The sequence below is a fragment of the Lepeophtheirus salmonis genome, chromosome 5 (assembly GCF_016086655.4).
Source record: "Lepeophtheirus salmonis chromosome 5, UVic_Lsal_1.4, whole genome shotgun sequence".
NCBI lineage: Eukaryota > Metazoa > Arthropoda > Copepoda > Siphonostomatoida > Caligidae > Lepeophtheirus > Lepeophtheirus salmonis.
The window spans coordinates 21,400,899-21,428,299 of record NC_052135.2 but is presented as its reverse complement, the minus strand read 5'-3'; the positions used below and the strand labels follow the sequence as shown (position 1 = coordinate 21,428,299).

The following is a 27,401-nucleotide window of genomic DNA, read 5'->3' as shown; positions in this document are numbered from 1 at the left end:
TAGAAGAAAATGTGAGAGAACAAGTGATTTCTTCTTTAGAAAAGAGTAAAGAGTTTGGCATTCAACTTGATGAAACTACAGAAGTCAGTAGCTATTCACAGCTGATGGTATATGTTGTATACAGGGGTTCTGAGGAAATTGAAGAAAAAATGTTGCTATGTTTTCCTTTTGAGTTGAGACTTGTTGTATTGATGTGTTAAATAAGGTTGATGCCTACTTTAAAAACCAAATTGTTGATTTAAAGTGTGAAGATTGTATTGCAATATCAGTTAATGGAGGTCCTACAATGATTGGTCACGTCAATTGGTTTTGCAGCTTTGGTCAAACAACAGAATATTCAGGTCATCTGTTGTATGATTTATTTCCAGGCATTAGTTTTGAAGAATTTGGATCTGGAAGTGGAATCTGTGTTGAATGATGCAATTAAGATAGTCAAGGTTGTAAAAGTGTATGTACTGAATACTGAAGAATGTTTAGTGATTTATGTGAGTGTTGAGAGGCTGAATATTCAAACCTTCTTTTCCATACCGAAGTTAGGCGGCTTTCACGTGGAAAAAGTCCTGAATGGAGTGTGGATTCTTCTAACCGAACTTAAAATATTGATGACTGATAAAAGCCACGCTTTTGCAAAGAAATTCAGAAAATCAACCTGGTTAACTCTTCTTGCATACTTAGCTGACAATATCACCTTAGCAAGCGAAAAAAATTCTGCTTTTGTTTCAAACCTTAATTAAAGGAACCAAAAAGTGAATGCCAGTAAGATTGCTATCTTTCCAAACCTGGCAGAGTTTTTGGAAGACTGCAGTCTTAGCAACATGAAGGAACTAGTCACAAGGCAACTTATCAAAATTGGGGAGAGGTACTGTGACTACTTTCCATAGTCTAATTCAGATAACGACCTATACAATAACTAGATGCACAACCTATTGATTATAAAGGAGAAAAAGAGCGACTCAGCTGTTGACTATTACTTGGTGGGGACGAGTAGCTGGTTCACAACTTTAGCCCGCTATAATTTTGTTATTAATTGTAGCAGAAAGGGAATTTTTTTGCAAGTGATTGCATGAAATCTTATTTAATGTTCCGTAGAAAATAAGTTTGTTTGGATTCCACCTCCTTATTGAGATTGATTTTACGTAATATTAGGTTTCACCAATTAAAGTCCGTGTGTATTAATAAAACTTTTATTATTCAACTTTTAAACAGTTAAGCCAACAATCATACAACGACAAAAATATTTACATATTATTTACTTCGATGAATAAATATATAAATAGAGCTGAAGAAAAAAAATCAAATTAGTATAATATAAAATCTTTGAAAGAGATATAAACATTTTTTTGAAGATTTCTGATTTATTTTCAAGACACATCTTCACATTTCCAATATAATATTTTGCTCCAAGCTTTGATCATTTTATTATCAGTGAGTTCCACTAATCACCACTGGTTGCACCGATAATTGATAAGATAAACATGAAAAGATTAATTATATCAATATATAAATTCAGTGCAGCCATAATGTACTCCTCCGGTGAAATCGAATATCGGTGATTTCCTCCCATCATCATTTGTACATCATATACAATGTAGAGTGAAAAAATTAGAGCCCCAACTGAGCTATAAGCTATCGATGCATATCTGAAAAAGAGTTATATTTTCATGAATAAATAAAAAAGAATAAGAAATAGGCCTTCACTTACTTGTTTGTAGGTAAAAAGATCATGGCTAAACCAGCCAGGAACAAGATCAACACGCAGACCATAAGACAAGCTACAATTAATTACTTTCAAATAAGTATTAACATAAAAAAAACATTCAATTACCTCCACATTTGGTGAAATCGATTTTAGTTTGGAAAGCAAAAATCGTTAAGCCAAAAGTGACCACAGCACAAATTCCAGCAGCAAGCAGAACTGCCTCAGTTTTGTAGTGGACAGTAACCGTACTTAACATGATGGACTCCGCCACTGTGATATTAAAATAACAATAATGAGATATGAAACAGTTTGAATGAAAAGGTATATTTACGTGTAAAAATGACAAGGAGTATCAAATTGATTGGAGATTTACGCCTTAAACTCTCAGAGCAGGCCATTGCACATAAAGTCATCTGTAATTGAAGTTTTATCAAATATATATGAGCTAACGTCATAATTCCTTGATACTTACAAATACAATACCAAAAGCAACATACATCAAAACGGGATTTTTATATGCAAACATTCGGAGCGGCTCTATCTTCATAAACATTGCAATAACAATGGTGGTAATGATCAATTGAACAGACAGTATCCCAAAACCTTTTTTTATAAAACCTCTACGGACCTAATTACAATACAAGACGGTATAAATTCTACCGAAATTATATGAAAACAACTTACAGCCTTATCTCCAAAAGAGCTGGGTGATATCCCTGCATTTCCGCCTTCTGCATCACTGTCATAGCCACCTCCCCAGGATCCAGGTTCCATTCGTGGAATCTGAAGAAAAGAAAATATGAATGAATATATTTTGAAGTAAGTATTCGAATTGAATGTGATGAGTAATCAACATGCCTTAGGAACAGCGGGTCCTCCACTATAGGGCGGAGGAGCGATTCCTGGTTGGGCAGGAAAGCCACCTCCAAAAAATGGTGTTTGTGGAGGTCCTCCAGCCGGAAGAGGATAAGGCTGCTGTGTAGCACCTCCAGGAGGAGGATAGGGTTGTTGAGCAGGTCCTCCAGGCGGGGCATAGGGTTGCTGATAAGGACCTCCTGCTGGAGGATATGGCTGTTGTGGAGGTCCCGGAGGATAGGGTTGTTGTACGGGACCGGGAGGGTACGGCTGCTGTGGATATTGAGTCTTAGTAGGATCCATGCTTGTACTTAAAATACTAAGTGATCGATCAAACCCACTTTTTCTTGCAAAACTTGAAAACTCTGAGTGATCACAATAGTCAATAAACAGTCAGTAGCTAGGTTATAAAATAAAATGTCTGAACGAAATGACGTCATACTCCATATCTTCCTTTGGCTGAAACTGCATACTGTTACAAATTGGGACTTACGTTCATAATGTAAAATAATAATAAAGCGTTTACACTTGACACACATATAGAAGAGAAGCAAAAAATAGCCAATAGCCCAGTAATAATGACTCAAGAATAAGAGGAAGAATCAATATTATAATTATTAATAAAGTAACATAATATAATATTGAATATAATCTATATATATAAAATAGAGTTTGCGTGTGGATGTCCTTTATGCTGAACTGTTGAACCTACGAGGCTGAAATTTAGCATGGGTACCTCTTTAGAACCTGTTCAGGCAAAGAAGGGGTGCCGATTTTTTTTTTTTTTTTTTTTTGGGAGGTCTTATAAGGGGGGATTATGCTATACCCAAAACCCAAAATCCGTTTTTTGGAACTAGGAAAGGGGTTGATTTATAAGTCAAAAAGGGATTGCCCTCTCTAAAAACAACTTTACGAATAACTACGTTTTCTAAATTTTTACATAATCAAAAAAGTTATTGTAAAAAAAAAAGAAACATTGAAAAATACCAATTTCGTTTTTTCAGGTGCAAAAAAATGAACTTTTAATGAAATATTGGATTCGTAAAAAATAAAGTTTGTAGAAATATGTGTGGAGATTCAATTGCATATAAATTTAACACATAAAAATTGATGTTTAACTAAAATATCAGTCATTTTCTGAATATTTTTTTTTTTTCAATTTTTACATAATTTTTGTACATAAAAGGATAGACTCCACCATTACAAATGTGTATTTTCAATTTCAGGCACATTTTATTAAATAATTATGAGCTATGATGAGACTTTGTGGATTACCTTACTTAACAGGATTCATATAGTGGGATTACCGATTAGCATAAATCAGAGCCCTATAATTGAAAATTATTCAGAAAATAATTTATATACAGAATTATTCTAATAACTAATAATTATAATATGAATGTTTTGTTGTCGCCGATAAAGATCATGATAATTTTAATCCTCTTACTATGATAATAATGATGAAGCGGGAATTTGGCTTTATTTCATTCTGCATAATTTATACCAGAACCCAATATACCAAACCTTATAGGGATCTGGTATAAAATAAAGTCAATTTCCTGCTCCATCGTTATTATCATAGCAAGGAAATTATAATTATCAGGATCTTTCTCGACGAAAACGAAACATTCATATTATAATTATTAGTATAATAGAATAATTCTGTATATAAATTATAGAGTAGAATAATTTTCAATTTCATTGACCATTGTCAATGTGATATCCCGCTCCCTCCTTGCCCGAGTAACGCCGTCTAACCCTTTGCTAGTCTGATATAATATTATGTCTCCTTTGAATTATCATTTATCAATAATATCCTTTAGGATTTTCCCTTTTAATACAGTATTTTCACTGATGTCATAAATTGCATCATTATTGAAGGAGACACCATCTTGAAGGTTTAAAGTTGATATATTTACTATAATATAAAATGGACAAATTTCCAATAAATCTCGATTAAACTTCACTATATGCCTTTATGAATAAAAAAATAATTCAAGCATATTGAATTATAATAAAACAAAGCATTAGAGAGATAGATTTTTGATAGACAGTAAGGTTAAGTTTTTTTATTAAGGTGTTCCATTTTGACAGCCAAAAACTCACTATTTTTGTTAATATGAATAAAAAAAGGGTTTTGATTGTTATAAAAATGGCCAACATCAATAATGCTAACGTCACATGAAAACGTTCTATGGGGCTTATTGCAAAACTTTCATCCATATTCGATATTTCAGTGAGTTTGTTTCTTTCTTTTCAACCTTTTACAAAAATTTACGTACTTTTCTTATTAACTTGAGTTAAGGCCAAGGTCCCTGAAATTATATAAAAAAATACATAAACATGACAACGATTCAATTGGAAGAAGTGCTAATCACTTAATTCTCTGATATTAATTATAATATCATTAGACATGATGGATAATTCATATTGGACAAACCCACTGAGAGAATTCGGGGTGGTACTCAAAGGTTGGGTCGTTGTAAAGCACAAGGAAATGTAGGAAGCTAGCTATGTAGCTGTATAGCTGTAAGGCTGAGTACAGTTGGATAAATCTGGAATTGCAAAAGAACGATGGTCTTCGTCTCTTCATAAACTATCTTTTTTGTTCAATGCAGGGCTGCGGAATTGGTAAAAAAAATACCCGACTCCGATTTCAGTATTTTTAATGACACCGACTCCGACTCCCACACACAATTTTTTGATAATATATTTTATAGCTTATATAAGAGTCATTTGACTCTAGAGACTATATTAATTTAGATCTAATTTAAGTAATAACTATCTATAGCCCATAGGTTGTTATTACTTATTATTCATATCACATATGTAGTAAATAATTGTGCCAGGTATAAAGAAAATATTTTGAATATAAGATATTTAACAAGATGAGCAACAAACGAAATAGATCGATATTTATCCATAGCTAATACATTCATAAGTTCCTGAACATAATTTATGTATTCGTAACCGAGGAAAAACAATATAACCAACAACTTATCTCTGTAACGTTACTCTTTACTCTGATTGACAAGACTAAGTAATGAACTTGCATAGCTACTGGCTATGATCTACCCAACAAAATAATTTAGACTTTAGAGATGTTCGAGAATTGTGATTGTATAGACTATAAAGTACGTTTGAAATTTGTGAAATAAACTTATAAATGAGCTAACTTTCAAGTTTCAAAAATTAATAATACTTAATATCTATAATTTAAAACCATTTAGAAAAAAAACTTTACGAACAAAGTAAGCTTTACATTATAAAAAAGTTTTATTTACATAAATTATAATAATTTTTGTACAAATTTTCTCACTCCGGCTCCATCAAAATATGTACCGACTCTGAATCCGTAGCCCTGACTGTGAATTCATACTTTCAATGGATATCAAGCCAATTGATGAAAAACATAACAAGTAACTTATTTATAACCTATAGGCTCTTTCAACGAATTTTTATGTGTATTTTTCTAGTATGATACAAAGACATTTGAATATGTAACTACGTTTATAATAATGGTCTTCAATGATATTTATCAAAGAATATGAATATTACAACTCTATATACTCATTCAATTAAATTTACAATCTGTCTCCAATTTCATTAACTTGTCAATCAAATATTAAGGTAAACTCCTTTGTCTATGTTTAATTCCATCAATTAATTAATTTATTGAATTAATGATAATACATGTTTTTGTATACAACGGCGTTAAAAATATTTACTTAACACTCAAGTAACTCTAATTTGGTTAATTGCAGTACTTCTGCTGTCGTATTAGTTAATTTTTTTTCTCTTATATATTTCTAGGACGTACTCGTATTATATATTTTGTTTCGAAATAATTTATTAATGCTTTAAATAACTCAAGAATTTAATCAAACTTGTCGGTAAACAACTAATAACAGAGAGGAAGACCAATTTTTTTCCAATGAAATTAAGCTAAGAATATAATCTATCTTTGATCACAGGACCCAAATTGATCTCAGTTTTTTTCTGGGCCCTCAGATTTGTGGAATTTATGCTTTGTTATTATTTAGATTAATATCCTAAAATTTGGATATAACTTGTCAAAGACAATTCCAAAAGTCATTCAAATAATATCCTATCAGAAATCAAACATTATAAATAACCTGGTAAATGGAGGCACCATGATAAATAGTGAGATATATGATGTTACTTTAGTTTAGACTTTATAGGGGTACTTTTCAGGGCTTGTGCCTGAGAGTGTGACTAGTAAAAAATGCATCTCAACTTGGTAGACCTTTAGCACAGTGTTAGCTCGCTAACACAAAAATACCCTTTGAATTTTGTTGTCATCTGTTCCATCTTCTCCCTTGATACGTCATAACCATTGTATAATTTATTCTTTTCATAAATACACAAAGTAATTAGTTATTCTATACAAATTCTCCGTTTCCAAAAGAACAGGAATACAATTTTTGTTGATCCATCGTCGGTTATGTAACGCAATGCAACAGTATTTTTGCCCACAGGCTGAAACACACATTTATTACTGTTTTTTAAGCCATAGAACACTAATATGACCTTTAAAACTTTCAATTTATGAAGGTTTGGCCTTTAAAGCCTTTTTTTCAAAATCAAGTTTTTAGGGTATAACCAAAAATACCCTGTACCATATTTCGACATGAAAAAACGATATATACGAAAATCAAGATAAAAAATAAATTGATAAAAACATTTCAGTATTTAAAAAATGAATTGATAAAAACATTTCAGTATTTAAAAAATTGAAAAAACATTATTTATTTAAAAAATGAATTATAAAAACATTTCAGAATTTAAAAAATGAATTATTTATTATGTTATCTTGATTATATTTAATAAATAATGTACATACCCACCAAAAAATCGAGTAAAATGAAGGACCTTACTTAGATGCTAATATCTTTTTTATTTTTTCTTCAACTGCTTTATATCATAGCTGAACTTATAGAATAGACCTAATATTTCAATTAAACAAATTGCCTTTAGAAAAGGTTGGTTTTGATCGATTAATGCTCCATTAAGATGATTATATTTATTAAAAAAATTAAATATAATACGCTGGTTAGGTTGTGTGAAAATAGATTACAATAGTACTTCGACGAAAAAAATAATTACATAAGAATATATATCACAGCAAGTAAATACTAATCAATTAATTAGAATATGAAGCATCTATTAACTTGTTTTAATTCCCTTACATATAAATTATGTGTAATGTATTATTGTTTTCTTCCCCCTTGTTCTCTTCTCTTATTTTCTTGTATATATATATATACACTAATACATTACATTATGTAATAATATAGACTCATAAGTAATTAAATGTTGTCGTCGGAATATTATTGTAATATATACTCACGCAACCGCGCCAAAACTTGCTTCGATTTTTGTGTGATTATAAACATTTTTTAGTAAATGTAATCAAGATGACGTGAAAAGTAATTCATTTTTTAAATGCTTAAGCGTTTTTATCACGTCTTAAATAACCTAAAAACTTTATTTAAAAAAGGGCTTTACAGAAAAGTAATTCATTTTTTAAATGCTTAAGCGTTTTTATCAATTTACCTTGATTTTGTTGGTATGATGGACTTATTTGGTTATGTATCGTTTTTTTTTGAGGAAAGGTTGCATAAAAATAAGATAACGAAATATGCCACTGAATCTTAATTATAACCTAAAAAAGTGAAGGACTTTATTTAAAAACAATGCAGAGTCGACTTTAATTTCAGGGCCAAACTTTCTGTTCCTCACTTGGGGTTTCAGTAAATTATTCTATCTTTTAATGAGACCCATTAGTTCTTATAAAAGAATACAATTATTCCATAAAAGATCTGGAGGAAGTTATGTATTTTTATTCACGAGATTCCTTGAACAGAAAGTGAAGAGAGGATCAAAAGGCCTGTGGCTAGGAAATCCAAATGCATAAGTATTAACTCTTACGAAAAATTTATAAATGCAGATCCCATCAATTTCAATCCAGAAGTAGAGAGATTTTTTTAGGGATTTTACTGACAATATTAATTATATTGCACAAAGGTACGTTGCAATCTATAGATTATTTATTAGAGGAAGATGTGATCACACCATTAATTTGATAAAGAATGAATAAATAAGAGAAAATGCAACAACTGTTTTTTTCTTTTCTAATCTCAAAACAGTAATTTATCTGACAAAATAAGCACACCCTACCAATGAGTCCTACAAATATCTGAAGTGAAACCAAATCTAACCATATTAGTGGATAATTAACATTTTGAAAAAAAATAATGATAATATACTTACAGAGGTGGGCAGAATATTCGCACAATATTTTCAATAATAGTAGTGATGTGCCATGAGCAAAACTCGTAAATTGCAACTCGAGTTTTATGAGGTGAATAAAAAACAACGCAAAAAGTCGACTTTTTGGCATAAAAAGCCGAGTTTTACTCGGAACCCGTCAAAAATTGGGATTCTCTTTTTTTCTTTTTCGATACCATTAAAACATGTAAATTTTTCTTGACTGAGTTCCTTCCTCTATGAAATTTAGAATTTATATTTTACCACAGGCAACACTATTTAGAAAATTGTTGACTTTTGTGCAATGTGTACTCTTAATCCCAGTTCGTTTGGAAAGTAATCTTTGTCTGATTTTTTTTTTTAGATTAGTGGGGGTAATTGACATTGCTAGGAATTACAAAGTTTATTAAGCACACTCTCAAAAAGTCATCCTCAGACTAATTGACATACGACAAACTTGGCGCATTAATATAGATTAATGGATATTTCTAAATGCATGAGGGAGGGTCCACAATTAAACATAAATTTAAATGGTCAGATTTTTAATTCCAAAATACTAGCTACTAATTTGTTTGGCATATCTCTTGAGATTTAAGCTTACGCATATTCCTTATTCCTCTAGCACTTTTAGTTTTTCAGTACTAGAATATTATCTTTGTAACTATCATTATCTTCTTTGTTTAAATAGCAGTTACATCTTAGAGCAAACAAATTAAACTAATTTTTAAGTGGATCTTGGATCTCCTAGCCAGGGAAAGTGGTTATATAAGATGCAACTCGTACAGAAATTGCAATAAAAACATGGAACTTGGATTTATCTCCTCGAAGATACATTCACCGGCTATGTTGACACTCAGAAAGGAAAGGAGGAGGAGAAGGGAGAGTCATAAATGACGTCATAGAGAACATGGGGCACAAACTACAAAAATAGAGGAAGGATCTATCTCGTACTTTTTAAAAAAGAGTAAATTTTTCTAAAAAAGGCTACCAGATGGCTTTTAAAAAAGTTATGTTTAAAAAACAATTAAACACAAAAAATTAAGTTTTTTGTGAAGTGTAAAAAAATGTGGTTCTTGGTAAATTCCACATGGGGGAGAGGGGTAAAAATCATGTGAAAAAAGAACCAAGTGGTTTATGAATGACCTTTAAGTATATGTATGCTATTATTAACTTATTTTGATCATTTTTAAATTATACAAATACTTTTTTTTTGAGATTTATTGATCGTGACTCTTATACGCCTTCAAATTTGTATCATACAGCTTTTTTGTTTGAAAAAGGAGGTATCATAGATTATCCCAAATATATAAATGCATTTATGGTTTCAAATTGACTCGTAGTCCACGGTTGAATATAATAAAATCTTACATCTGTAAGAGGAAACAAGTACCCACTTTAATACCTTTTATGCAGAACTCCACAAAATTTATTATGGTTCAGATATAAGTTTCCAGCCCATCATTCATAAAGCCAACTATAGATCAAAGGACTCTTTCAACTCATTTTTATACCTTCTAATATGTCGTGCGTCAACATAAAAATAATCTAGATCAAAAATTAAGAAAAAGATTAATTGTCGAGTAATTTTTTTCTTCATATTGGAACAAAAAAAATTAGGGGGCTGTGCCAAAAAAAAAAAAAAAAAAACAACTAGTTTAAACAATTAAATCTCTCACACCACCTTGTGGATAATATATTGTTTTTATTCTACTTATGTCCTATCGATTCGGAGTCCCTCAAAGTTTGGTATTTTTCGAAGGATCCTCTAAATTTAATTTTACATAAACTCCACTCAGACTCAACCAACTTCAAAAATGTTTGCTTTAAGATACCCATAAGAGCAAGTGCTTTACTTGAACTTTTATTAAAAAATAATATTTGTGAATGTTCTATATATTATGAAAAATATGACCGTTTTCAATTATAGGCCTAAATGAAGATGACTCCATAGAGATCCCAGTCTATTTTTTTACATAGTCATAGTATGAGTAGGTTGAAAGTTCCACCAAAAAATTGACAAAATCAAACATCTTTAATATTTCTTAATAATTTTTGCATGGTCTTTTTTGTACAAATATTATAATTAATAAAAATCTTAATTAATGACCCACTGAAGTTTCGAGAATCATACCAAAAAAAAAAAAAAAAAAAAGCATACCCCTTCCTCATTATTTTGTTCATTGCAGCAGTTTAAAAATGTACATTCAAAACTGACAATGGAAATCCTATGTATTTTTTTTCTATGGACTGACCCCAAATATAATGTAATCTTCTTTTGTAAAACAATATTCAATGTTTTACCATCATCATCATGTTTCTTGATAAAATGATATTTCGATTCGAACTTCTATATTTGTGTATATCATTACTTCATATATTAAATATTGACTTATTTTATTGCTTCATTTTATCAATTTATGTGACTAATTTAATCAAATTGTCTAAAGAGTTACATATTATATTCTGATAATAAACTATTTTTGATAAGCTTGATGCTTAAGTACATCTTTAGCTATAAACAGATATTGCCTGGTATGTATAGGAGTCCACTCCCCTAGATAAGTTACTTTTTATATTTTTAAAAAATCATATCGACAATAGGCAATTATGTAGCAAAATATGCACGTTTTATCATAGATACATACTGTCTGGAACCGGCTTCTTCGGGCAGACTTTCCTAAATCTTAATTCCCCTTGACTGAGAAACAGAAGAGGAATAAGGAAGAGACAGAGGGGGAAATCTACTTTTAGATGCTCTCCAGCTCAAAAGTAATACAAAGTTGGGGCCAAAAAAAAAAAAAAGCTCCACGACACACCACATTATTACAAAGTCTTAGGAGTTGATGAATGAAAATATATAAAGAAAGAGAGCGCGATTGAAACATTTCTTTATACTAAACATTCTTTAAACAAAAATTATCTCCTTTATACTTAGTACTTAGTTATCCAAGTAGTCATTGACGAAGGGGTCAGATAATCACTGATTCAAAACTTATAATTAATTTTCCAAAAGTGGATTTTGTTCCATAGTAACGCAAAATTCGCATAGTCTAGATTAAATAATATCCTATCATGAGAGAGTGTCTGTCAATTCATGTTGGACAAGCCGGAGTGCAGATTGGAAATGCATGCTGGGAGCTGTATTGCTTGGAGCATGGAATTGATCCTGATGGACTCATGGTATCTGAAAAAAATCCGTCAGACGACTCTTTTTCTACATTTTTCCAAGGTAATAGGTTTCTATTGTACCTGTACAAATAATTTCAAATAATTTTTCGATAAGCACATGTTGGATTATTGCCAAGACGAATAACCCTACTATCTAAATAAGCTTTTTTTTTTTAACTTTGCAAAAAAATATTTTGCACTCTACTAATGCATTCATTCTTGACCATTCAAATCTAACTTTGGACTCTCTTTTCTTCTCAACATTCAGAAACCGGTTCTGGAAAACATGTACCCCGTGCAATTTTTGTTGATTTGGAGCCATCTGTTATTGATGAAGTGCGAAATGGTATGTATCGACAATTATTCCACCCAGAGCAATTAATAACGGGGAAAGAAGACGCAGCAAATAATTATGCAAGAGGGCACTATACTGTCGGTAAAGAAATAGTGGATTTGGTAATTGACAAAACCAGAAAACAAGCTGAGCAATGTACAGGCCTTCAAGGATTCTTGATTTTTCACTCTTTTGGTGGAGGAACTGGTTCTGGCTTCACTTCTCTTCTGATGGAACGGCTATCAGTAGAATATGGCAAAAAATCAAAATTGGAGTTCTCTATTTATCCAGCTCCACAAGTTGCGACAGCTGTTGTGGAACCGTACAACTCAATCCTCACTACTCATACAACTCTTGAACACTCTGATTGCTCTTTTATGGTAGATAATGAAGCTATTTATGATATCTGCCGAAGAAATTTAGACGTTGAACGGCCAAGATACAACAATCTAAATAGATTGATTGGTCAAATTGTTTCCTCCATCACAGCTTCTCTTCGATTCGATGGAGCCCTTAATGTTGATCTCACTGAATTTCAAACTAATTTAGTACCTTACCCAAGAATACATTTCCCTTTAGTAACGTATGCACCAGTTCTGAATGCTGCTAAAGCATCACACGAGAGCTTAACAGTTTCTGATATAACAAACTCTTGCTTTGAACCAAGTAATCAAATGGTTAAATGTGACCCTCGCCTTGGAAAATATATGGCATGCTGTCTTTTGTATAGAGGAGACGTTGTTCCCAAGGATGTCAACACGGCCATTGCTGGAATCAAGAATAAGAGGACTGTTCAATTTGTGGATTGGTGTCCAACTGGTTTCAAGGTTGGAATTAACTATCAGCCTCCTACAGCTGTTCCTGGAGCAGATATGGCAAAAGTGCCAAGGGCTGTTTGTATGCTTTCTAATACAACTGCAATCGCAGAAGCATGGGGAAGACTAGATCGTAAATTTGATTTGATGTATGCAAAAAGAGCATTTGTTCATTGGTAAGAACTTTAGTCCTAGTAATGTTGTTGTGTAATTAAATATTTTTTTAATCAATAGGTACGTTGGAGAGGGAATGGAAGAAGGAGAATTTTCAGAGGCGAGAGAAGATTTAGCAGCGTTAGAAAAGGATTATGAAGAAGTTGGACTTGACACTATTGATCCAGAAGAGGAAGCAGAAGAATACTAAATATTTTTAACTAAATAGTTAACTACTTTATTCCTTAAAACAATTAACTGACATACATAATACCGTTTTTATTGTTTCGATACAATATAAATACTCAGGTATAATATTCGAAGTCAATATTTTATATTTTCAAATAAATGCAACCTTTTAACAACACACTATTGTTCTTAAGTGATTTAAATCGAATGAAATTTATTACGCCCGATACCAACGATACAATTTAAATTACTGAATGATTATAGAAATGGAAAAATCATAATGGACACGAGTGATGAAAATTCTCTTTTTTAAGGTTTATGTGAAAGAGAAAAATTTATGCGTTAGATCACATAACTCCAGTCAAATTTCAAAACAAATAAGATTGGCTTTATTATATAATGTAGTAGAACTCTGTTAATTGGCTATGAGCGTTGTATACTTGTATTCGTTTGTAAATAAAGCAACAGAGTATGGTGTTGTCTTGCGGCAAAACAATACAGCTCTTTGAATGATAATATTATTTAATAAACGGGTTCGTTAGAGTCGCTAGCCAATGTGGAAAGACTAAAGAGCTGACTTCCAATATATCAAATAGAAAAATAAATCTCGATGTCAACCTTATTAAAGGAGTATCGTTTAAAATATAAATAAATTAAATTATTTATTAATTACATTTGAAGGAAGAGAGGTTGTTGTATATTTTTCATATATAACTTCCGTATAAATAACTATATATAAATCGGTTTTTTTGTAAAATGAATTAAGATAAATATATCATCAGTTAATTAGAGAATATCAAACGTAAGATGACTATATATAAGGTGCGTCGATGAGAAATTTGCAATGTAGTCTGGTTGACGTTAGCTCACAATTTTTTGATGACGTCACAACCGACAAGTCCAGTGTTACTCATACTGATAAGTGTTAATTAATAATTATCCGTAAATACTATAAGCCGAAGGAGGATAAAAAAGGTAAAAAGGTGTGAACTACATCATGTTAAAGGGATCGCGTATTTGTGCCTCACTCGGTGGACATTATCCTATTTAATGGAAGAATCCTGTATTGTGCAAATGCACTTCACATTGACTTCTGACCTTGTAAAATCATTGCCTCTATTCTCAAGAATACATACATTTTTCTAGACTTTTATATACTTCTACATACTATGAAGAAACTATGGAGTTAAATTGTTACATTTTAACTATTGTTTTCAGTAAAACAACTTACAGTTATCTATTGTGAAAAACATTTGATAATTTATTTATTTGTGCTGAGATTCTAGATCGTTGCTAGAGTAATATTCCAATATTGTGACAATCAATTTGGCTGTTTAGAAAATTGATTCCCAACTCAATTTTTATGATATTCAGATATTTCAAGATAAGTCTAGAGAAGTTAAGAGGTTTGTTATATGTTTTGTAAAACACATAATCCCTTAGCAGCTCCGAATAACTATTTATATGTAATATCAGAATTGAATAGGCTTTACGGACCAAAATATCGAGAAATGAGAAGCACGTTATCTTTACAAGTCTAGAATCATATTCCACTTGTTTTTCAATGATAAGTGACTCAGTAGTAATAAAGCAATCAGGCGTGAGCTTGAATTATCCAGTTTATATAATTATCCGTATAAACCGTGTATCACAAAGTCTAACTTATAAATGGAATTAATATAAATGTGATAGAGATGAGTGATTTCTACGCTATATCTGTTCACCCAGGAAACTGAAGGACACTTATTTATCGAATAGTTATTAATATTTAATAGAGTAGGAGACGAAGCAGAGTTGGCTTTCAATAATTTCAAAGAAGGAGCTGTGGTTGTAGGATTAGAAATCTCTCTTCCTCACTAAGTATCTTAGTCGATTATTCTGTCGTTTTACGGAACTCCTTAGTTCTTATATGTAGAAGTATACGATGATTCCGTGGAAGATCCGAAGGAATTTATGTATAGGGATAAATTATAATACGAGATCATAAGTCACCTTGATATGAAGAGGTACCTGTACTATGAACGATCTTTCCATGAAAAGAGATGGGATCCACCGAGTGAAACACTTGTTCATTGGATCTCGCATTAAGAGTTGAGATCTCTTGACCAGAAATTACATAGCTATATCATCCGCCACCTTGATAAATTATCAACTCACGTTGTTATATTAATATAATCCTTTTCATTTCTGAATTAATACAACATTTGTGACGTCACTCAGCTCTGTCGATCAGAATGTAGACGCTAATCGACACAACTTTATTATCCACCACATTGCCTTATCAGTTATCACAAAAAATAATAATTATATACCTCTAAGTCAGTACTTTGAATCTTTCCATTACAAATATGCCGTTGATATTACTTGAAAAGATTTTGGATGATTCTATTTGATTTTGTGATGTTGAAACACATATATTAAAAATTAAATATTATTAGTCTATTTATTTTGGATATGCATGACTCTACTTTGCCGTATTTAAGGAGTTATTCGAAAGGTCCTTCTCAGACATTTATTATAACATCATGTGTATACTCGTTTAATATAATCAATCCCTAAATTCATCGTATAAATAACATACTAAAGCTCAACGTTTTACCAACTTTTTTGTCTTTGAATTAAGGAAATTAGATTATGCAATATTATTGATATTTATTGTATCTTATATATCATGTCTATGGTTTAACAATCAGGCTTAGTATCTATTTTAATAGAATTTTTTATTTATTTTAGTATTATAATTTTGATAGTTTATAGAACTCATAATTACTTTCCAATTCGAACTTCAAACATTAATCGCTCAATAACCGCTCTAAACAACCATAACATTCATTTATTAGTTTGGCCCTCTCTTATTTACTTCTCAATAATTTCGGGCCTTTTTTCTGTTCCTTTTCGGATGAAAGGTTGCATGATACAATAAAGGTAACGATGTGTTATATATAGTCACCCAGATCAAATCAATAATTGCATTCATGTTTCTCACATAAAGGGTGTGTGAAAATTATTCTGAGCATGTACCATTTTTTAAACAAGCTAGAAACCTTCACATAACCTTGAGGATAATATATGTTGTAATGATGAAAATCCATTGTAAAACGGGCATGTTAAAAAAAGTAACCGTGACAATTTGAAGAATGTTTTGGAGGAGAGAAAGAATAATGCTCATAACATTTCATTAGATAAGCTACACTCAGTTGTGACAAGGGAGGAAGGAGAAAAGGATATAAACAAGGACATTTGCTAGAATTACTCCTAGGTCAATCCCCAATTCTACTCTGAGTCCAACAAGGAATTATAATTATAACTCTGCAACAAATCCTCAGGCTTAAACTTTGTCTTATATGTGCACACACGAATGTTCATTCAGGTTTACAATATAATTGAATCTATTTAGGAAAGGATGTTCACTAATCAGCATGATATAATAATGAAAATCGCTAATGAAAACAAGATTCATTCTTCAGGCTACCAATTTGAAAAAAAACGGCCCAGCTAAAAAATTGTTCATTGTTTATCATAAATGCTCAAAATATAATTACTAATAGGAATATCTAAAGCTTTAAAACAAAGTAGGGAAATGAAGATCACGTGATTAATAGTTGTTCAAGGTAGTGGGGTCGTAGCTACACTTTTTTTGTTTACTAGGGACGTCCAGTGTACTTGAATATTACTCCATAACTAATTACACAGCTTTCATGCTGTAACTTTCACTTGGATGGACATTAAACCAGATTTCCCCTGATACTTCATAATATATCAAGGTTTGCCAATGAGAAAGGCTTAATATATAGAAAATATATTGTGAGGAATTCAAAGATATATTGCATGTAGGAAGTCAATTTTTTTTTTTTTGCGCTGGGTCCACCAACAATTGAGTCAATATTCATCAAATATTATCACGTGTAATATCCAAAATTATAATGGAATTGATGGGTTTAATGAAAACGCCCTATTACATGGCGTTACCTCTCTAACACAAAAATGTTAGCTATGGACAATTACTATGGAATTATTAAATAATAATTCCATAGTTGAGAAGAATTGGCCAACAACCAACTGTTTCTTTTCGGAAAAAAAAGTTGAGTGATACGATAAGGTAACAACTACATGATTGAATACGTAGGCGAAAATGACGTCATAGACAAGCAATTAGTTAATTTTTAGCCTTTTTCTTGCTCTTTCTATGAAAATTAGAAGGCTTCAATGGAAATCTCATACAAATATATGTAAATTATATTTCATTTACACAAAAAAAAATAATTACAATAATTTTAAAATTAGTATAAAAAACGCTATGTTATGAGATTGAATAAGTTTCTTTAGTTTTTAAATTGATACATTTTTTATCTATTCAACTTCTCGGATAAATGCAATGCATGTTCACTGATTTAATAAATAATGTTTCATCACAGATCGGATAATTATTTATATTATTTATTGATAGAGCATTTTTATATGACGTCAATATTGTTGATGTTTGTCATTTTGGGGACATCAACAATCAAATTTTATAGCAATAAAATCCCCTTTTTCATTAATATTTAGGAAAATAAAAAAACTATTGTGGAACAATGGAACAAAAAATAAAAAGAAATTAACCCTTTTATATATTTTTATTATTATTTTTAAAGCCAATTTATGAAGCTTAATCAATATTGATTGGAAATTAGTTCATTTTACGTAGTAAAAAGATCAACTATGAGCTACCAAGAGGGCGTCTTCTACAATTACATATGTGGCAAATTTATGACGCCAGTGAAGACGGTTTATTGATATCTAGGATTTCAAATCTTAAATCTCTTCTTTTTATTTTGCAAATAAGACGGAACAGTTATACCATATTCTGTATATATTTCTCCTTGTGTTAATATTGAGGCAAATGTAGTAAATGTTCCACGGGTCATGATGGTATGATTGCATGATGTCAATAAGCAAAAATCTTCAGATGGTTTAGCTTGATCCGCATTTCCTTAAGAAAGAAAAAAAAATACAAAATTTAGAAAAAGGTTTGATGGAGCCTTCACAAACCAAATTGCCATTTAAGGGGAGGGATTCCGGCCTAAAACCGTGTAGACTTGAATAACGTTATCCAAACTGACATCAAGGGTAGGGCTATTACAAGGACTTTTATTAGGACTTGGTCTTTTCATAAAAAGGTAAGTATAAAAAAAATATGTGATTCTAGGGGGGTGGGGGTGAAGAAAATGGAGGTAAGAAATACGTGAAAAACTTGGCGGACGCAGGAAGGTATTTGCAGGTGTGGCGTGAGTGTTCTTGACAACTTGACAGAGTTTTTATTTTTATATAAATGGCAAATTTGACAAATAACGTTTTTCAAGAAGGGACAATTTTTTTTTTAAAGATACTAAATTTGAACTTTTAATATTTAAATTTTTTTGGAAGAGACGCTAATTTTATTTGTCGATAATAATAAAAATTTGAAAAAATTGGGGAGAAGGCAATTGCCCTACATATCCGGTTTCCGGTGCCACTGTTTATTAATTAACTATAAGAAATAAATTACCTCTGAAATAAAGGTTCTTTTTATTTTTGAATTTTTGTCGACCCCAAGAAGGTTGATCTGATACCCATATAAAAATAACGTCAAACTCATCACTAAATTCATCTTCAAAATATTCCATTCCTGCGGTGTAATATGATTTTTTTAATTGTTTGAGACCATATTTATTTTCCATAAAATAATTGTAATCCTACATAATAGTCAAAGAAACGTTTTCGTATGAATAGTATTGTAGCAAAAGATTACACAAGTCAACAAAATTTGACTTTTCCAAAAATCTTTTAAAATTTCATATTCAATTCTAGTCACTGGCGCCAGAATGTATTTCCAAGTTGAGGGAGGTGAGAGGTGGAAGACAAATTATATGTTTTTATGACAATTTTGACCGATTACTTTTTTTTATCCTCAGCTCCTCTAAAGTAGGGGGCAATTACTCTTATGGTTCCAGTGCCAGTGATTCTAGTAGCACTTGACACGGAATCTGCTATTAGTTTTTCCGTTTCAAAATCTGATTTTCGAAAATTTATATTACAGCTACATTATACCTTTTAGAACCAAATGCTCTTTCGTAAATAAAACCTATGATATTTACGCTTCAAATTCACTCTTTCAGCTTAAAAACAATTAATAAATTGAGGTGCTATTCCTTTTCAAATAAAATCCTTAAAATATCATAGTTTTTTGGTTTTTTTAATGTTCCTTTAATTTGTTAGATGGAGTTGCATTGATTAAGTATAAGTAAACATTAGAGTACTACAATTACTCCAACTAACCTAGAATTCTTGTGAGAAGTCCATATATTATTGTTTAATTTTTAAAATACACTTTCTCAGGATTGAATTACCTATTATAAAGTTTGAGAACATATTTGAAATGAGTATACATTTTGGAAAGAAAATAAATTTTATTTAGATTATTTGTTGCTGTAGTTATTCAACTTTTTTTTACTCAAAAGTTGTCTCAAATCTATAAAAAAGATGAAAATACTCAAATAAATCAACTCTAAGATTCTCAAAAATTGAATTTGATACGAAAAAGCTATTCAAAATTCGTGATCAACACGACAAGTAATATTGTCATTGAATATAAAAGATTTTTTCTTTCGTTTTTGTTAACTTGTGTTATTCTAAATTTACAGTTCTACGATCATGTATTCCTATGAACAATGGCGGTAAGTTTGATAGTATTCTACGTTTTTTGGAAATGTCTCCTAGAGTAACTTGAACAGTTTTTTGAATATCTGCTTTACATTGAAGGGTTGATAGAATTGGAGGGTTCTTATCTTTCAAAATAAATTCCATCAACTCATTAGTAGGACAACAAATTTTGGCATCCGGCTATGGAAAAAAATAAAAATAAGCTAGAGTCCATAAATAAACTGCTGTTACATAACTATGGATTAGATTTTGTGTGTCAGGATAGGGCGGGAGCGAGAAGTATAGTATTACTAAATTAAGACCCTTTTTAACATCAGCTGTCTGTTTAAAGGGTTGGGCACCAAAACGTGGACTGTTAATTAATGTTAATTTTTTGATCAATATAGGAAGTAATTATTTTTTGACATTCTGGTTCAACTATTTTGGTGCATAAATAGACTACTGTAAAAATTTCGTCATCTCTGTATCATGAGTGAGAAAAGAACCAAAAAGAAGCCCATCTCAGATCTTCTAAATGCTGAAGTAGAGGCGGCGAGGATTATAGACATTGTGAAGTGCTACGGGATCCTGGTTTTATAGGTAGTCAAGATGGAGAATGTGGATAGGAGCTCAGGAAAGCATGAAATGGAAGGCACAATTTAAAGAGTGATCAAGCGTTCCTATCCAGTTTGGAGAAGAAGCTCCGTCAGGAGGGCCGTGAAGGGTGACTTGGGATTGTCTTCATACACGAGGACTCTACATCACCTTCTGACAGAGGTCATGAGGACCAGTAATTTATCGAGTCCACGTTTTGCTGCACAACCCTGTATATGTTTTTGGGGGAGAAAATGAATTACTACTCTGTATAAAGAAGAGGAGAACATTCTACATTTAAATTATAATTAATGGAGGGAAAATATTTATAATTATATCTAATCATATAATAATTAAGTTAAGTGGGAATTCTTTATTCAGAGAGGCACTTATAAAAAGCAAAAAAACAAAAACGCACACACACCATCAATTAAACCTTTTCTAACCACAATAAATAGGTTTGTGACTATATAAATCCCATCCCTATAATTTACTTACTTTATAACCATTTGGCCAAAGATTCAATATTTTCCCTCTATGGAGTTTATCATCCTTTAACAATTCCTGAATGGATCCATCAAAGTGTTCAAATTTCATTTTTTCAGGGGAACAAAATATTTTTTCTAGAATAGGAATTTCAATAACTTGATTGTTGATTTCAAAAGTCTCAGAAATGAAATGAAATGTTTCATTCATAATATATGCATCGAATTTATGTCGAAGAGCTGTAAAAAAGTAAATCAAAATATTTCATAAGTCATTATCACCATTAAAGCTTTATAATAATGTAGCGAAACGAAGACAACGTGATCCATAAAAAAATGGTTCTTGTGGGATTTTTTTCCATAATTAACTATGTAGCCTAACTGAATTCACCATTTCAACTGAATTAACCGAGTAAACTCTTGTATTGGAACACGCAAACTTTCATACGAAAAGAAACCAAAAAAAGGGGCCAAAATCGGTTGGTAGTTTGCTAATTCTTTCCAAATATTGAATTATTTTGAATGATTGTTTGAAATTGTTAACAATTTAAAAAAAAGTTAATTATAATTCAACCAATGAACGTTCAGAGCACTCATTTGAAGAAAAAATAAAGTAACACTTACACTTGAAAACAATGTACTCTGCATATTTTTGTTTAGTGAGGTTTACTCAGTGATACATAGAAAGGATTAGTAGATAAGTTTATATTGCTAACTTTGATAGACGAATATCTGCTGACAGAGATCAGTATAAAAATTAAAAACTATAATGCTCCTTGCTTTTCAATGTTGTAAAAATGTATGATATTAACAATTTTCACATCCCTTACTCATGACAACTATGCTACTGTGCTCCAAAAAATTCGTTTAAATTGTAAGATTTACCACATTCATTTTTTATTATTATTATCATGTTGTGATAAACATATGACGTCATTTTTATGAAATTGCAGTCCGCCACTTATTAATTGGTTCTTGCGCCCCTGGTGATGATTGAGAAGGTAGAAAACAATTTATAACTACATGTGACGATATTGCAATTTTTTTTGCTAGGTTTTTAATAAAGATGATAATGTCACAAATAAAACAACAACTTTGAACGACTTTATTTTTTCTTGGAAAAGACTCAAAAGTAGTCTCAGTAGTGATAACGTCGTTACCTTTATCTTATATCAGGCAATATGCCCCACATTACATGCAGAGAAAACACCATAATCAGTTGGTGGTTGGTCAATTATTTTAACTAAGGAACTATTATTCAATAATTGATGGGAATTGTTTACAGCTCAACAAGAGCAAATTCTATTGCCCCCAATCTATGTTCAGAACACTGATTAGAGGAAAAAATAATGAAAATTCAGAGAATATAGTGTACATTTTTTTGTTAGTGAGAGAACTCCGTGGCAAAAAAAAAAAATAAGTGATGTTATAGAGGGTATAATAAGAAGTAACATCTTGCATTAGAAAATGATATCACTAGGATTATTTTATTTATCTTCTGACGCTTACAGGTGCGTTTCGCTAATCTGTGTTAGAGATTTAATCGTCTTATGTTATAATTATTAGGCATAGTATTTATATCACCTTGAATAAGAGCAAAAGATATTAAATGATTTCCCATTCGTCCATTGGGCTGTATAACTACTATTGACGTAGGCATTGCGGAGATCCATTTTTGATGCTCAAATTCAACACATTTTCTAGATTAAAAAGATATAGAAATTTTATATAATGTAAATATAATATTTTCACTGATAACAGTAAAAATCGAATAAATGTAAATCAATCTTTGAACAAAACTAGAGTAAGTTTTCCCGGCGTTGTCCTGGACATTAAGAAATTAAAAAATAACTAAGAACTTTTGTGTTATATATAACAAACATAAAAATTCAAAAAAATATTTTCGCTGAATGTTAGTGTTGGTATGTAACATGTATCTTTGCATCCTTCTTTTTCTTATAATGAGATAGAGTAGGTGTGCCCGGCGTTGCTCGGGACATTAAGAAATTAAAATTAATTCTAAACTCATCTGTTTTTATTTCTAAAAGAGATTATAAGGTTTAGAGAAGAAAAAAATATTCGGGCTGAACTATCATTTGCTCATCTTTCATATTATGGTAAAAAATCCTTTGTTTTATTTTCTCTTTTTTTATTCTTCTCCAAATCTTATATTCTCCTTCAAAAAAAGATTGCAAAGATACATACTAAGATGCAGCGAGAATCATTCTTACGGTCTTTTGCAAAATCCTTTCATTGATTTGGGGGTTATTCTGCGACAAACACACCCACACACACAATGATATTCGCATTTAATATATATATATTGTTTTGTATGTATGTAGGTACACAATACGTAGGTTAAACTTCATTTTTCTTGTATTTATCCACCGGGTGTTCTTTTGAAATCTGAGCACTTATAATTTAATAATTAATGAAGGTTGAGCAATTAAAATTAATTCATATTTAGATATATTAAAGCACAAACAATTAGTTAGCAAACAAAACAAATCTTATCTCTCTAACTTACGTACAAGTCGAGAAAAGGACACTTGAAAATGACAGACGATTTTCCATTTGTTCACTCATAGAAGTTGGGTGTCTCCAGGACCAACATTTACTCCGTCAGTAAGTACGAAACGTTGGAGAATAAGGAAAGCTCTGTCAAAAAGCCCAAACTGGACCCGGAGGAGTTTAAGAAAACAGCCTAGGCCAATCTTCACAAGTCCATGAAGGTCCATGCAAGATATATCGGGATTTTATACCAGACTGTCCAGAGAGCTATTAGAAAAGTGTGTGAACAGAGCCTTGTGATGGTGGAGAGGCTAGGCCTTCTACCACCGTCTGGATGCCATTATTGCCGCTAAGGGCGGCTACATTAATAATCAATAGAGGTCAGACACACATCTACTGAAAGTATTAATTTTGTTGAAATTTTATTGTTAATTAATAAATTACTAGAGTAGGCGTTGCCCGGGACATTAAGAAATTAAAATTAATGAAGAACTCTTCTGCTTAATATAGAACAAAAATAAAGATTGTAAAATATATTATCATGTCGGTTTTATCAGCATGAGTATAATAATATATAGGCATTCTTCTGTCACGCAATTGCTTTATTCTGGGTCAGACATTGAACTCGCAGTCTCGTAGCCATTTCCCTGAGCACCAAGGAAACTTCCTAATATCCTTAAATACACCCTGGATCTCAGGTTGTACGGGTGAAGAACTGGGCGAAAATACAGCTTAAACTCTACTGCCACTGTGTTTCAAGGGACCAAGGAACCCTTCTAATATTCTATAGTAAGCCCCAGCCCACAGATTGCGCAGATGAACTGCTAGGACAAGTAAAGTTAAATTTCTCCACTGTCCCTTCTCTGAGCACTAACCAACCAACCCTCCTTCTAATATGCTAGAATACACTGCCGCCCATGGATTACTCAAGCGAAGTACAGGGCTTCAAGGCAGTTTAAACTCAACCGCCGCCGCGTTTGTAAGCACCAATAATCTCTTCTTTAAATGTATAATACACGCCCGCCCACGGATTAGGGGCTGCTGGTCCCTAGGGTAGGATCAATTCTTCCACTGCCGCTTCCCTGAACATCAGAGAACTCTACAAATATCTCAAATACACCCTGGCCTTCAAGTTGTACCGGTGAAGTGCTAAAAATGCCATTTAAAGGCGGCCATAGCCCTAAAGACCAAAAATGTTACCAGAACTGTTTCTGGAACTATACGAACATACATGAAAAATTTCAGGAAAATCCATTCATTGGCTCGGCTGTGATTGATGGACACACACACACACGGGCCTTTATATTTTAATATATAGATATTATATCTTCTTGAAGTTTAAAATTCAAAGTGTTCAGATTTCAATGGACCCCTCGGTGTTAATAAAGAAATCATTCTTCAACAGCACACATAGATATGTCACCTGTCAACACAAAAACAATGTTGAATGACCTTTCTATAAATGGAGCATGTATTACATTGTTCATATTAGACTATTGTAATTTTTATTTGAACAAATTATTCTTGGAAATCCCACAGTGCATAAATTGCACTGAAATTATAATTTTCATGAAAGTATTAAAAATTAATAAATTTTATTTGAAAGGCCATATTGGTAGGTTTGTAAATTCTAGGCCCTTTTTCAGCGAGCAATTTTTGTTGTTATTGGGAATATTAACAGTGTTTTTACTTTCTAAAGATTTTATCATTATTCTTTCATTCTTAAATAAAGAACAACAAGTATAAAGTGTAACCATGACACTCGTGGTTACACTTTATACTTCAAAAAGAATGAGTTATAAATGTAAGTCCTTGTTTGACTTAGAGTAGAATTGAAGGTAGCTAACGAAGTAATTCCTGCCCATTTCTTGCTTGATACGAAGTGGAAAATGTGTTTTTTTCCTTCAACTCACAGCTTCTCGCAGTTAATTTAATGAAACATCATGACAGCTAAGCCTATCTTCTTCAAATTGTTCCCATATTAATTTTTGGTTTCTATTTTTTTAAATACCAAAAATCCTATCAATTTACAACTCTATCGGGGACAAAGTCTTTCTCATAAATAAAGAGAAAAGTTATAAATTATAGTTAATATTCTTGCGTATCTGAACTTATTCTGGAAATTGGAATGCAAAGCTTATAAATATTATTCTATATTAAATAAGAAAATATTTTGGTATTTTCTTTTTTCCTAGATTTTTGTTCAAGATTGTTTTTGTATTCACCCATCACATACGTAAGATTCAAAGTTATTTGAAATTTAAGAGCCAACTCATTTTCTTCTTATGATATTTTAATATAATTAGGATTTGATTAAGTCTTACCCATTATGGTCACAAAGAATTTTAGTCATTGTACATTGTAAAGCATAAATAATAAAGAATAGAAAGAAAACTATCATGTTGAAAATAAAGGCTTTAAATGGTAACTACTAATATAATTATTCCTACTGTATTTTATGCTATGTAAATGTTATTTAGTTATACATATTATTGTATACCTATGTTACATTGCATTTTTAAAAATAATAATGTTTTATGTATCCAGTAATATTAACCTGAGCTTATAAAATAAGGAGAGATGACACGCGCCTCACATTCTCGAATTATTGTGGGTAAAGAAGAGATTATTTTATTCTTTGATTTTTCCTTTTGTGAATATTCCACCACGGAGATAAGGAGTTTTCAATAGTATAATAATAAATATATAATTTAAGATACAATAGTCACTTATTAACGGTGGTGGGAACCTGGACAGAAGACATACAACTCAACTTAGACTTGAGCCCATATTTTGAATCCCTGCGACTCAGCTTGATCTCAGAAGCAAAGACTTGAACTCCATAGTACGTCGTTACCTTTATTGGATCACGCAACCTTTCTTCCAAAAAGAAACAGAAAAAATGCCTAAAATCATATGGTATTTAGCCAAATAATTCAATCACATCAACTGCTATTTATCTCTCAAGTACTCCCAGACTATCATTGACCAAGGAATACTATAGAGATGGAGAGTACACACTTTTCTTAATGTTTTTTTTTTTTTTTTTTTTAAATACACAATTAGACATTCACTTAATATATACATCGTTTAATGTTCCACAATGTTCCCAAGTAAAATTATTTTTCAAATCTTATTTCCATTTGAATAATTTATGTTGTAGTAACATATATTAAAAGTTCTGATTGACGATATAAATCGTTTTCGAATTCTAAGAATAATTCAATTCGTTCTGAACCCCCAACACCTGAATCAATATAAATTAAAACACAATAAATGTCTGTGATTCTAACTTTATATTTATCAATATATTACATAGAAACCCATACAAAATACAAAAATTACAACAATGTACTTACTTTTTTAATTTTTTCCCCTGATTCATTATTTTTTGGCTGCCTTCGTTTTTTTTTTTTATAGAATCAAACTAATTATCTTTAATATATTTTTTTGAAAGTAAATCAAACAATTTAGAAGCAACAAAATTCAAATATAAGTTAAAATTAATGGTCATCAGCACACTTGCTGTATACAATCCATGTCACATGATTTTGACACATCAGCATTTCTTTTAGACAAGATATAAATACATTTCTAGGATTCTTATAAGAAAATAAGACATTTTTTATAATATCAAAAACAAATAT

At 31.1% G+C, this 27,401-nt stretch overlaps 3 protein-coding genes across 3 annotated transcripts; 1 reads left to right on the top strand and 2 right to left on the bottom strand.

Moving 5' to 3' along the window:
• Positions 1 to 1,170: 1,170 nt before the first annotated feature.
• On the bottom strand, positions 1,171 to 3,025 carry LOC121118188 (protein lifeguard 3). The gene is made up of 7 exons (XM_040712737.2): positions 2,558 to 3,025; positions 2,384 to 2,482; positions 2,172 to 2,327; positions 2,031 to 2,112; positions 1,826 to 1,969; positions 1,703 to 1,772; positions 1,171 to 1,640 (listed from the first exon to the last, which is right to left on the bottom strand). The coding sequence occupies exons 1-7, from the start codon at positions 2,855 to 2,857 to the stop codon at positions 1,436 to 1,438; spliced, it is 1,056 nt and encodes a 351-aa protein (XP_040568671.1). The 5' UTR covers positions 2,858 to 3,025; the 3' UTR covers positions 1,171 to 1,435.
• Positions 3,026 to 11,348: 8,323 nt separating this feature from the next.
• LOC121117437 (tubulin alpha-1C chain) lies at positions 11,349 to 13,682 on the top strand. Its single transcript, XM_040711870.2, has 4 exons — positions 11,349 to 11,377; positions 11,447 to 12,074; positions 12,282 to 13,338; positions 13,397 to 13,682. Exons 2-4 carry the CDS (start codon positions 11,918 to 11,920, stop codon positions 13,524 to 13,526), a joined length of 1,344 nt encoding a protein of 447 aa, XP_040567804.1. The 5' UTR covers positions 11,349 to 11,377; positions 11,447 to 11,917; the 3' UTR covers positions 13,527 to 13,682.
• Positions 13,683 to 18,291: 4,609 nt separating this feature from the next.
• LOC121117554 (galactoside alpha-(1,2)-fucosyltransferase 2) lies at positions 18,292 to 26,205 on the bottom strand. Its single transcript, XM_040712010.1, has 6 exons — positions 26,079 to 26,205; positions 22,828 to 22,943; positions 21,257 to 21,483; positions 20,165 to 20,365; positions 19,032 to 19,218; positions 18,292 to 18,476 (listed from the first exon to the last, which is right to left on the bottom strand). The coding sequence occupies exons 1-6, from the start codon at positions 26,153 to 26,155 to the stop codon at positions 18,292 to 18,294; spliced, it is 993 nt and encodes a 330-aa protein (XP_040567944.1). The 5' UTR covers positions 26,156 to 26,205.
• Positions 26,206 to 27,401: the final 1,196 nt, after the last annotated feature.

Excerpts from the sequence above, each read along its gene's own strand:
- LOC121118188 (XM_040712737.2), bottom strand. The coding sequence starts at position 2,857 with ATGGATCCTACTAAGACTCAATATCCACAGCAGCCGTACCCTCCCGGT. Across the intron at positions 1,773-1,825 it reads CGATTTCACCAAATGTGGAG|CTTGTCTTATGGTCTGCGTG; the intron begins GTAATTGAATGT and ends AATTAATTGTAG. Across the intron at positions 1,641-1,702 it reads ATCTTTTTACCTACAAACAA|ATATGCATCGATAGCTTATA; the intron begins GTAAGTGAAGGC and ends ACTCTTTTTCAG.
- LOC121117554 (XM_040712010.1), bottom strand. The coding sequence starts at position 26,155 with ATGATAGTTTTCTTTCTATTCTTTATTATTTATGCTTTACAATGTACA. Across the intron at positions 22,944-26,078 it reads ATTCTTTGTGACCATAATGG|AAAATGTGTTGAATTTGAGC; the intron begins GTAAGACTTAAT and ends TTTTTAATCTAG. Across the intron at positions 19,219-20,164 it reads GAATACATGATCGTAGAACT|GATTACAATTATTTTATGGA; the intron begins GTAAATTTAGAA and ends ACTATTATGTAG.
- LOC121117437 (XM_040711870.2), top strand. The coding sequence starts at position 11,918 with ATGAGAGAGTGTCTGTCAATTCATGTTGGACAAGCCGGAGTGCAGATT. Across the intron at positions 12,075-12,281 it reads TTTTTCTACATTTTTCCAAG|AAACCGGTTCTGGAAAACAT; the intron begins GTAATAGGTTTC and ends CTCAACATTCAG. Across the intron at positions 13,339-13,396 it reads AAAAGAGCATTTGTTCATTG|GTACGTTGGAGAGGGAATGG; the intron begins GTAAGAACTTTA and ends TTTAATCAATAG.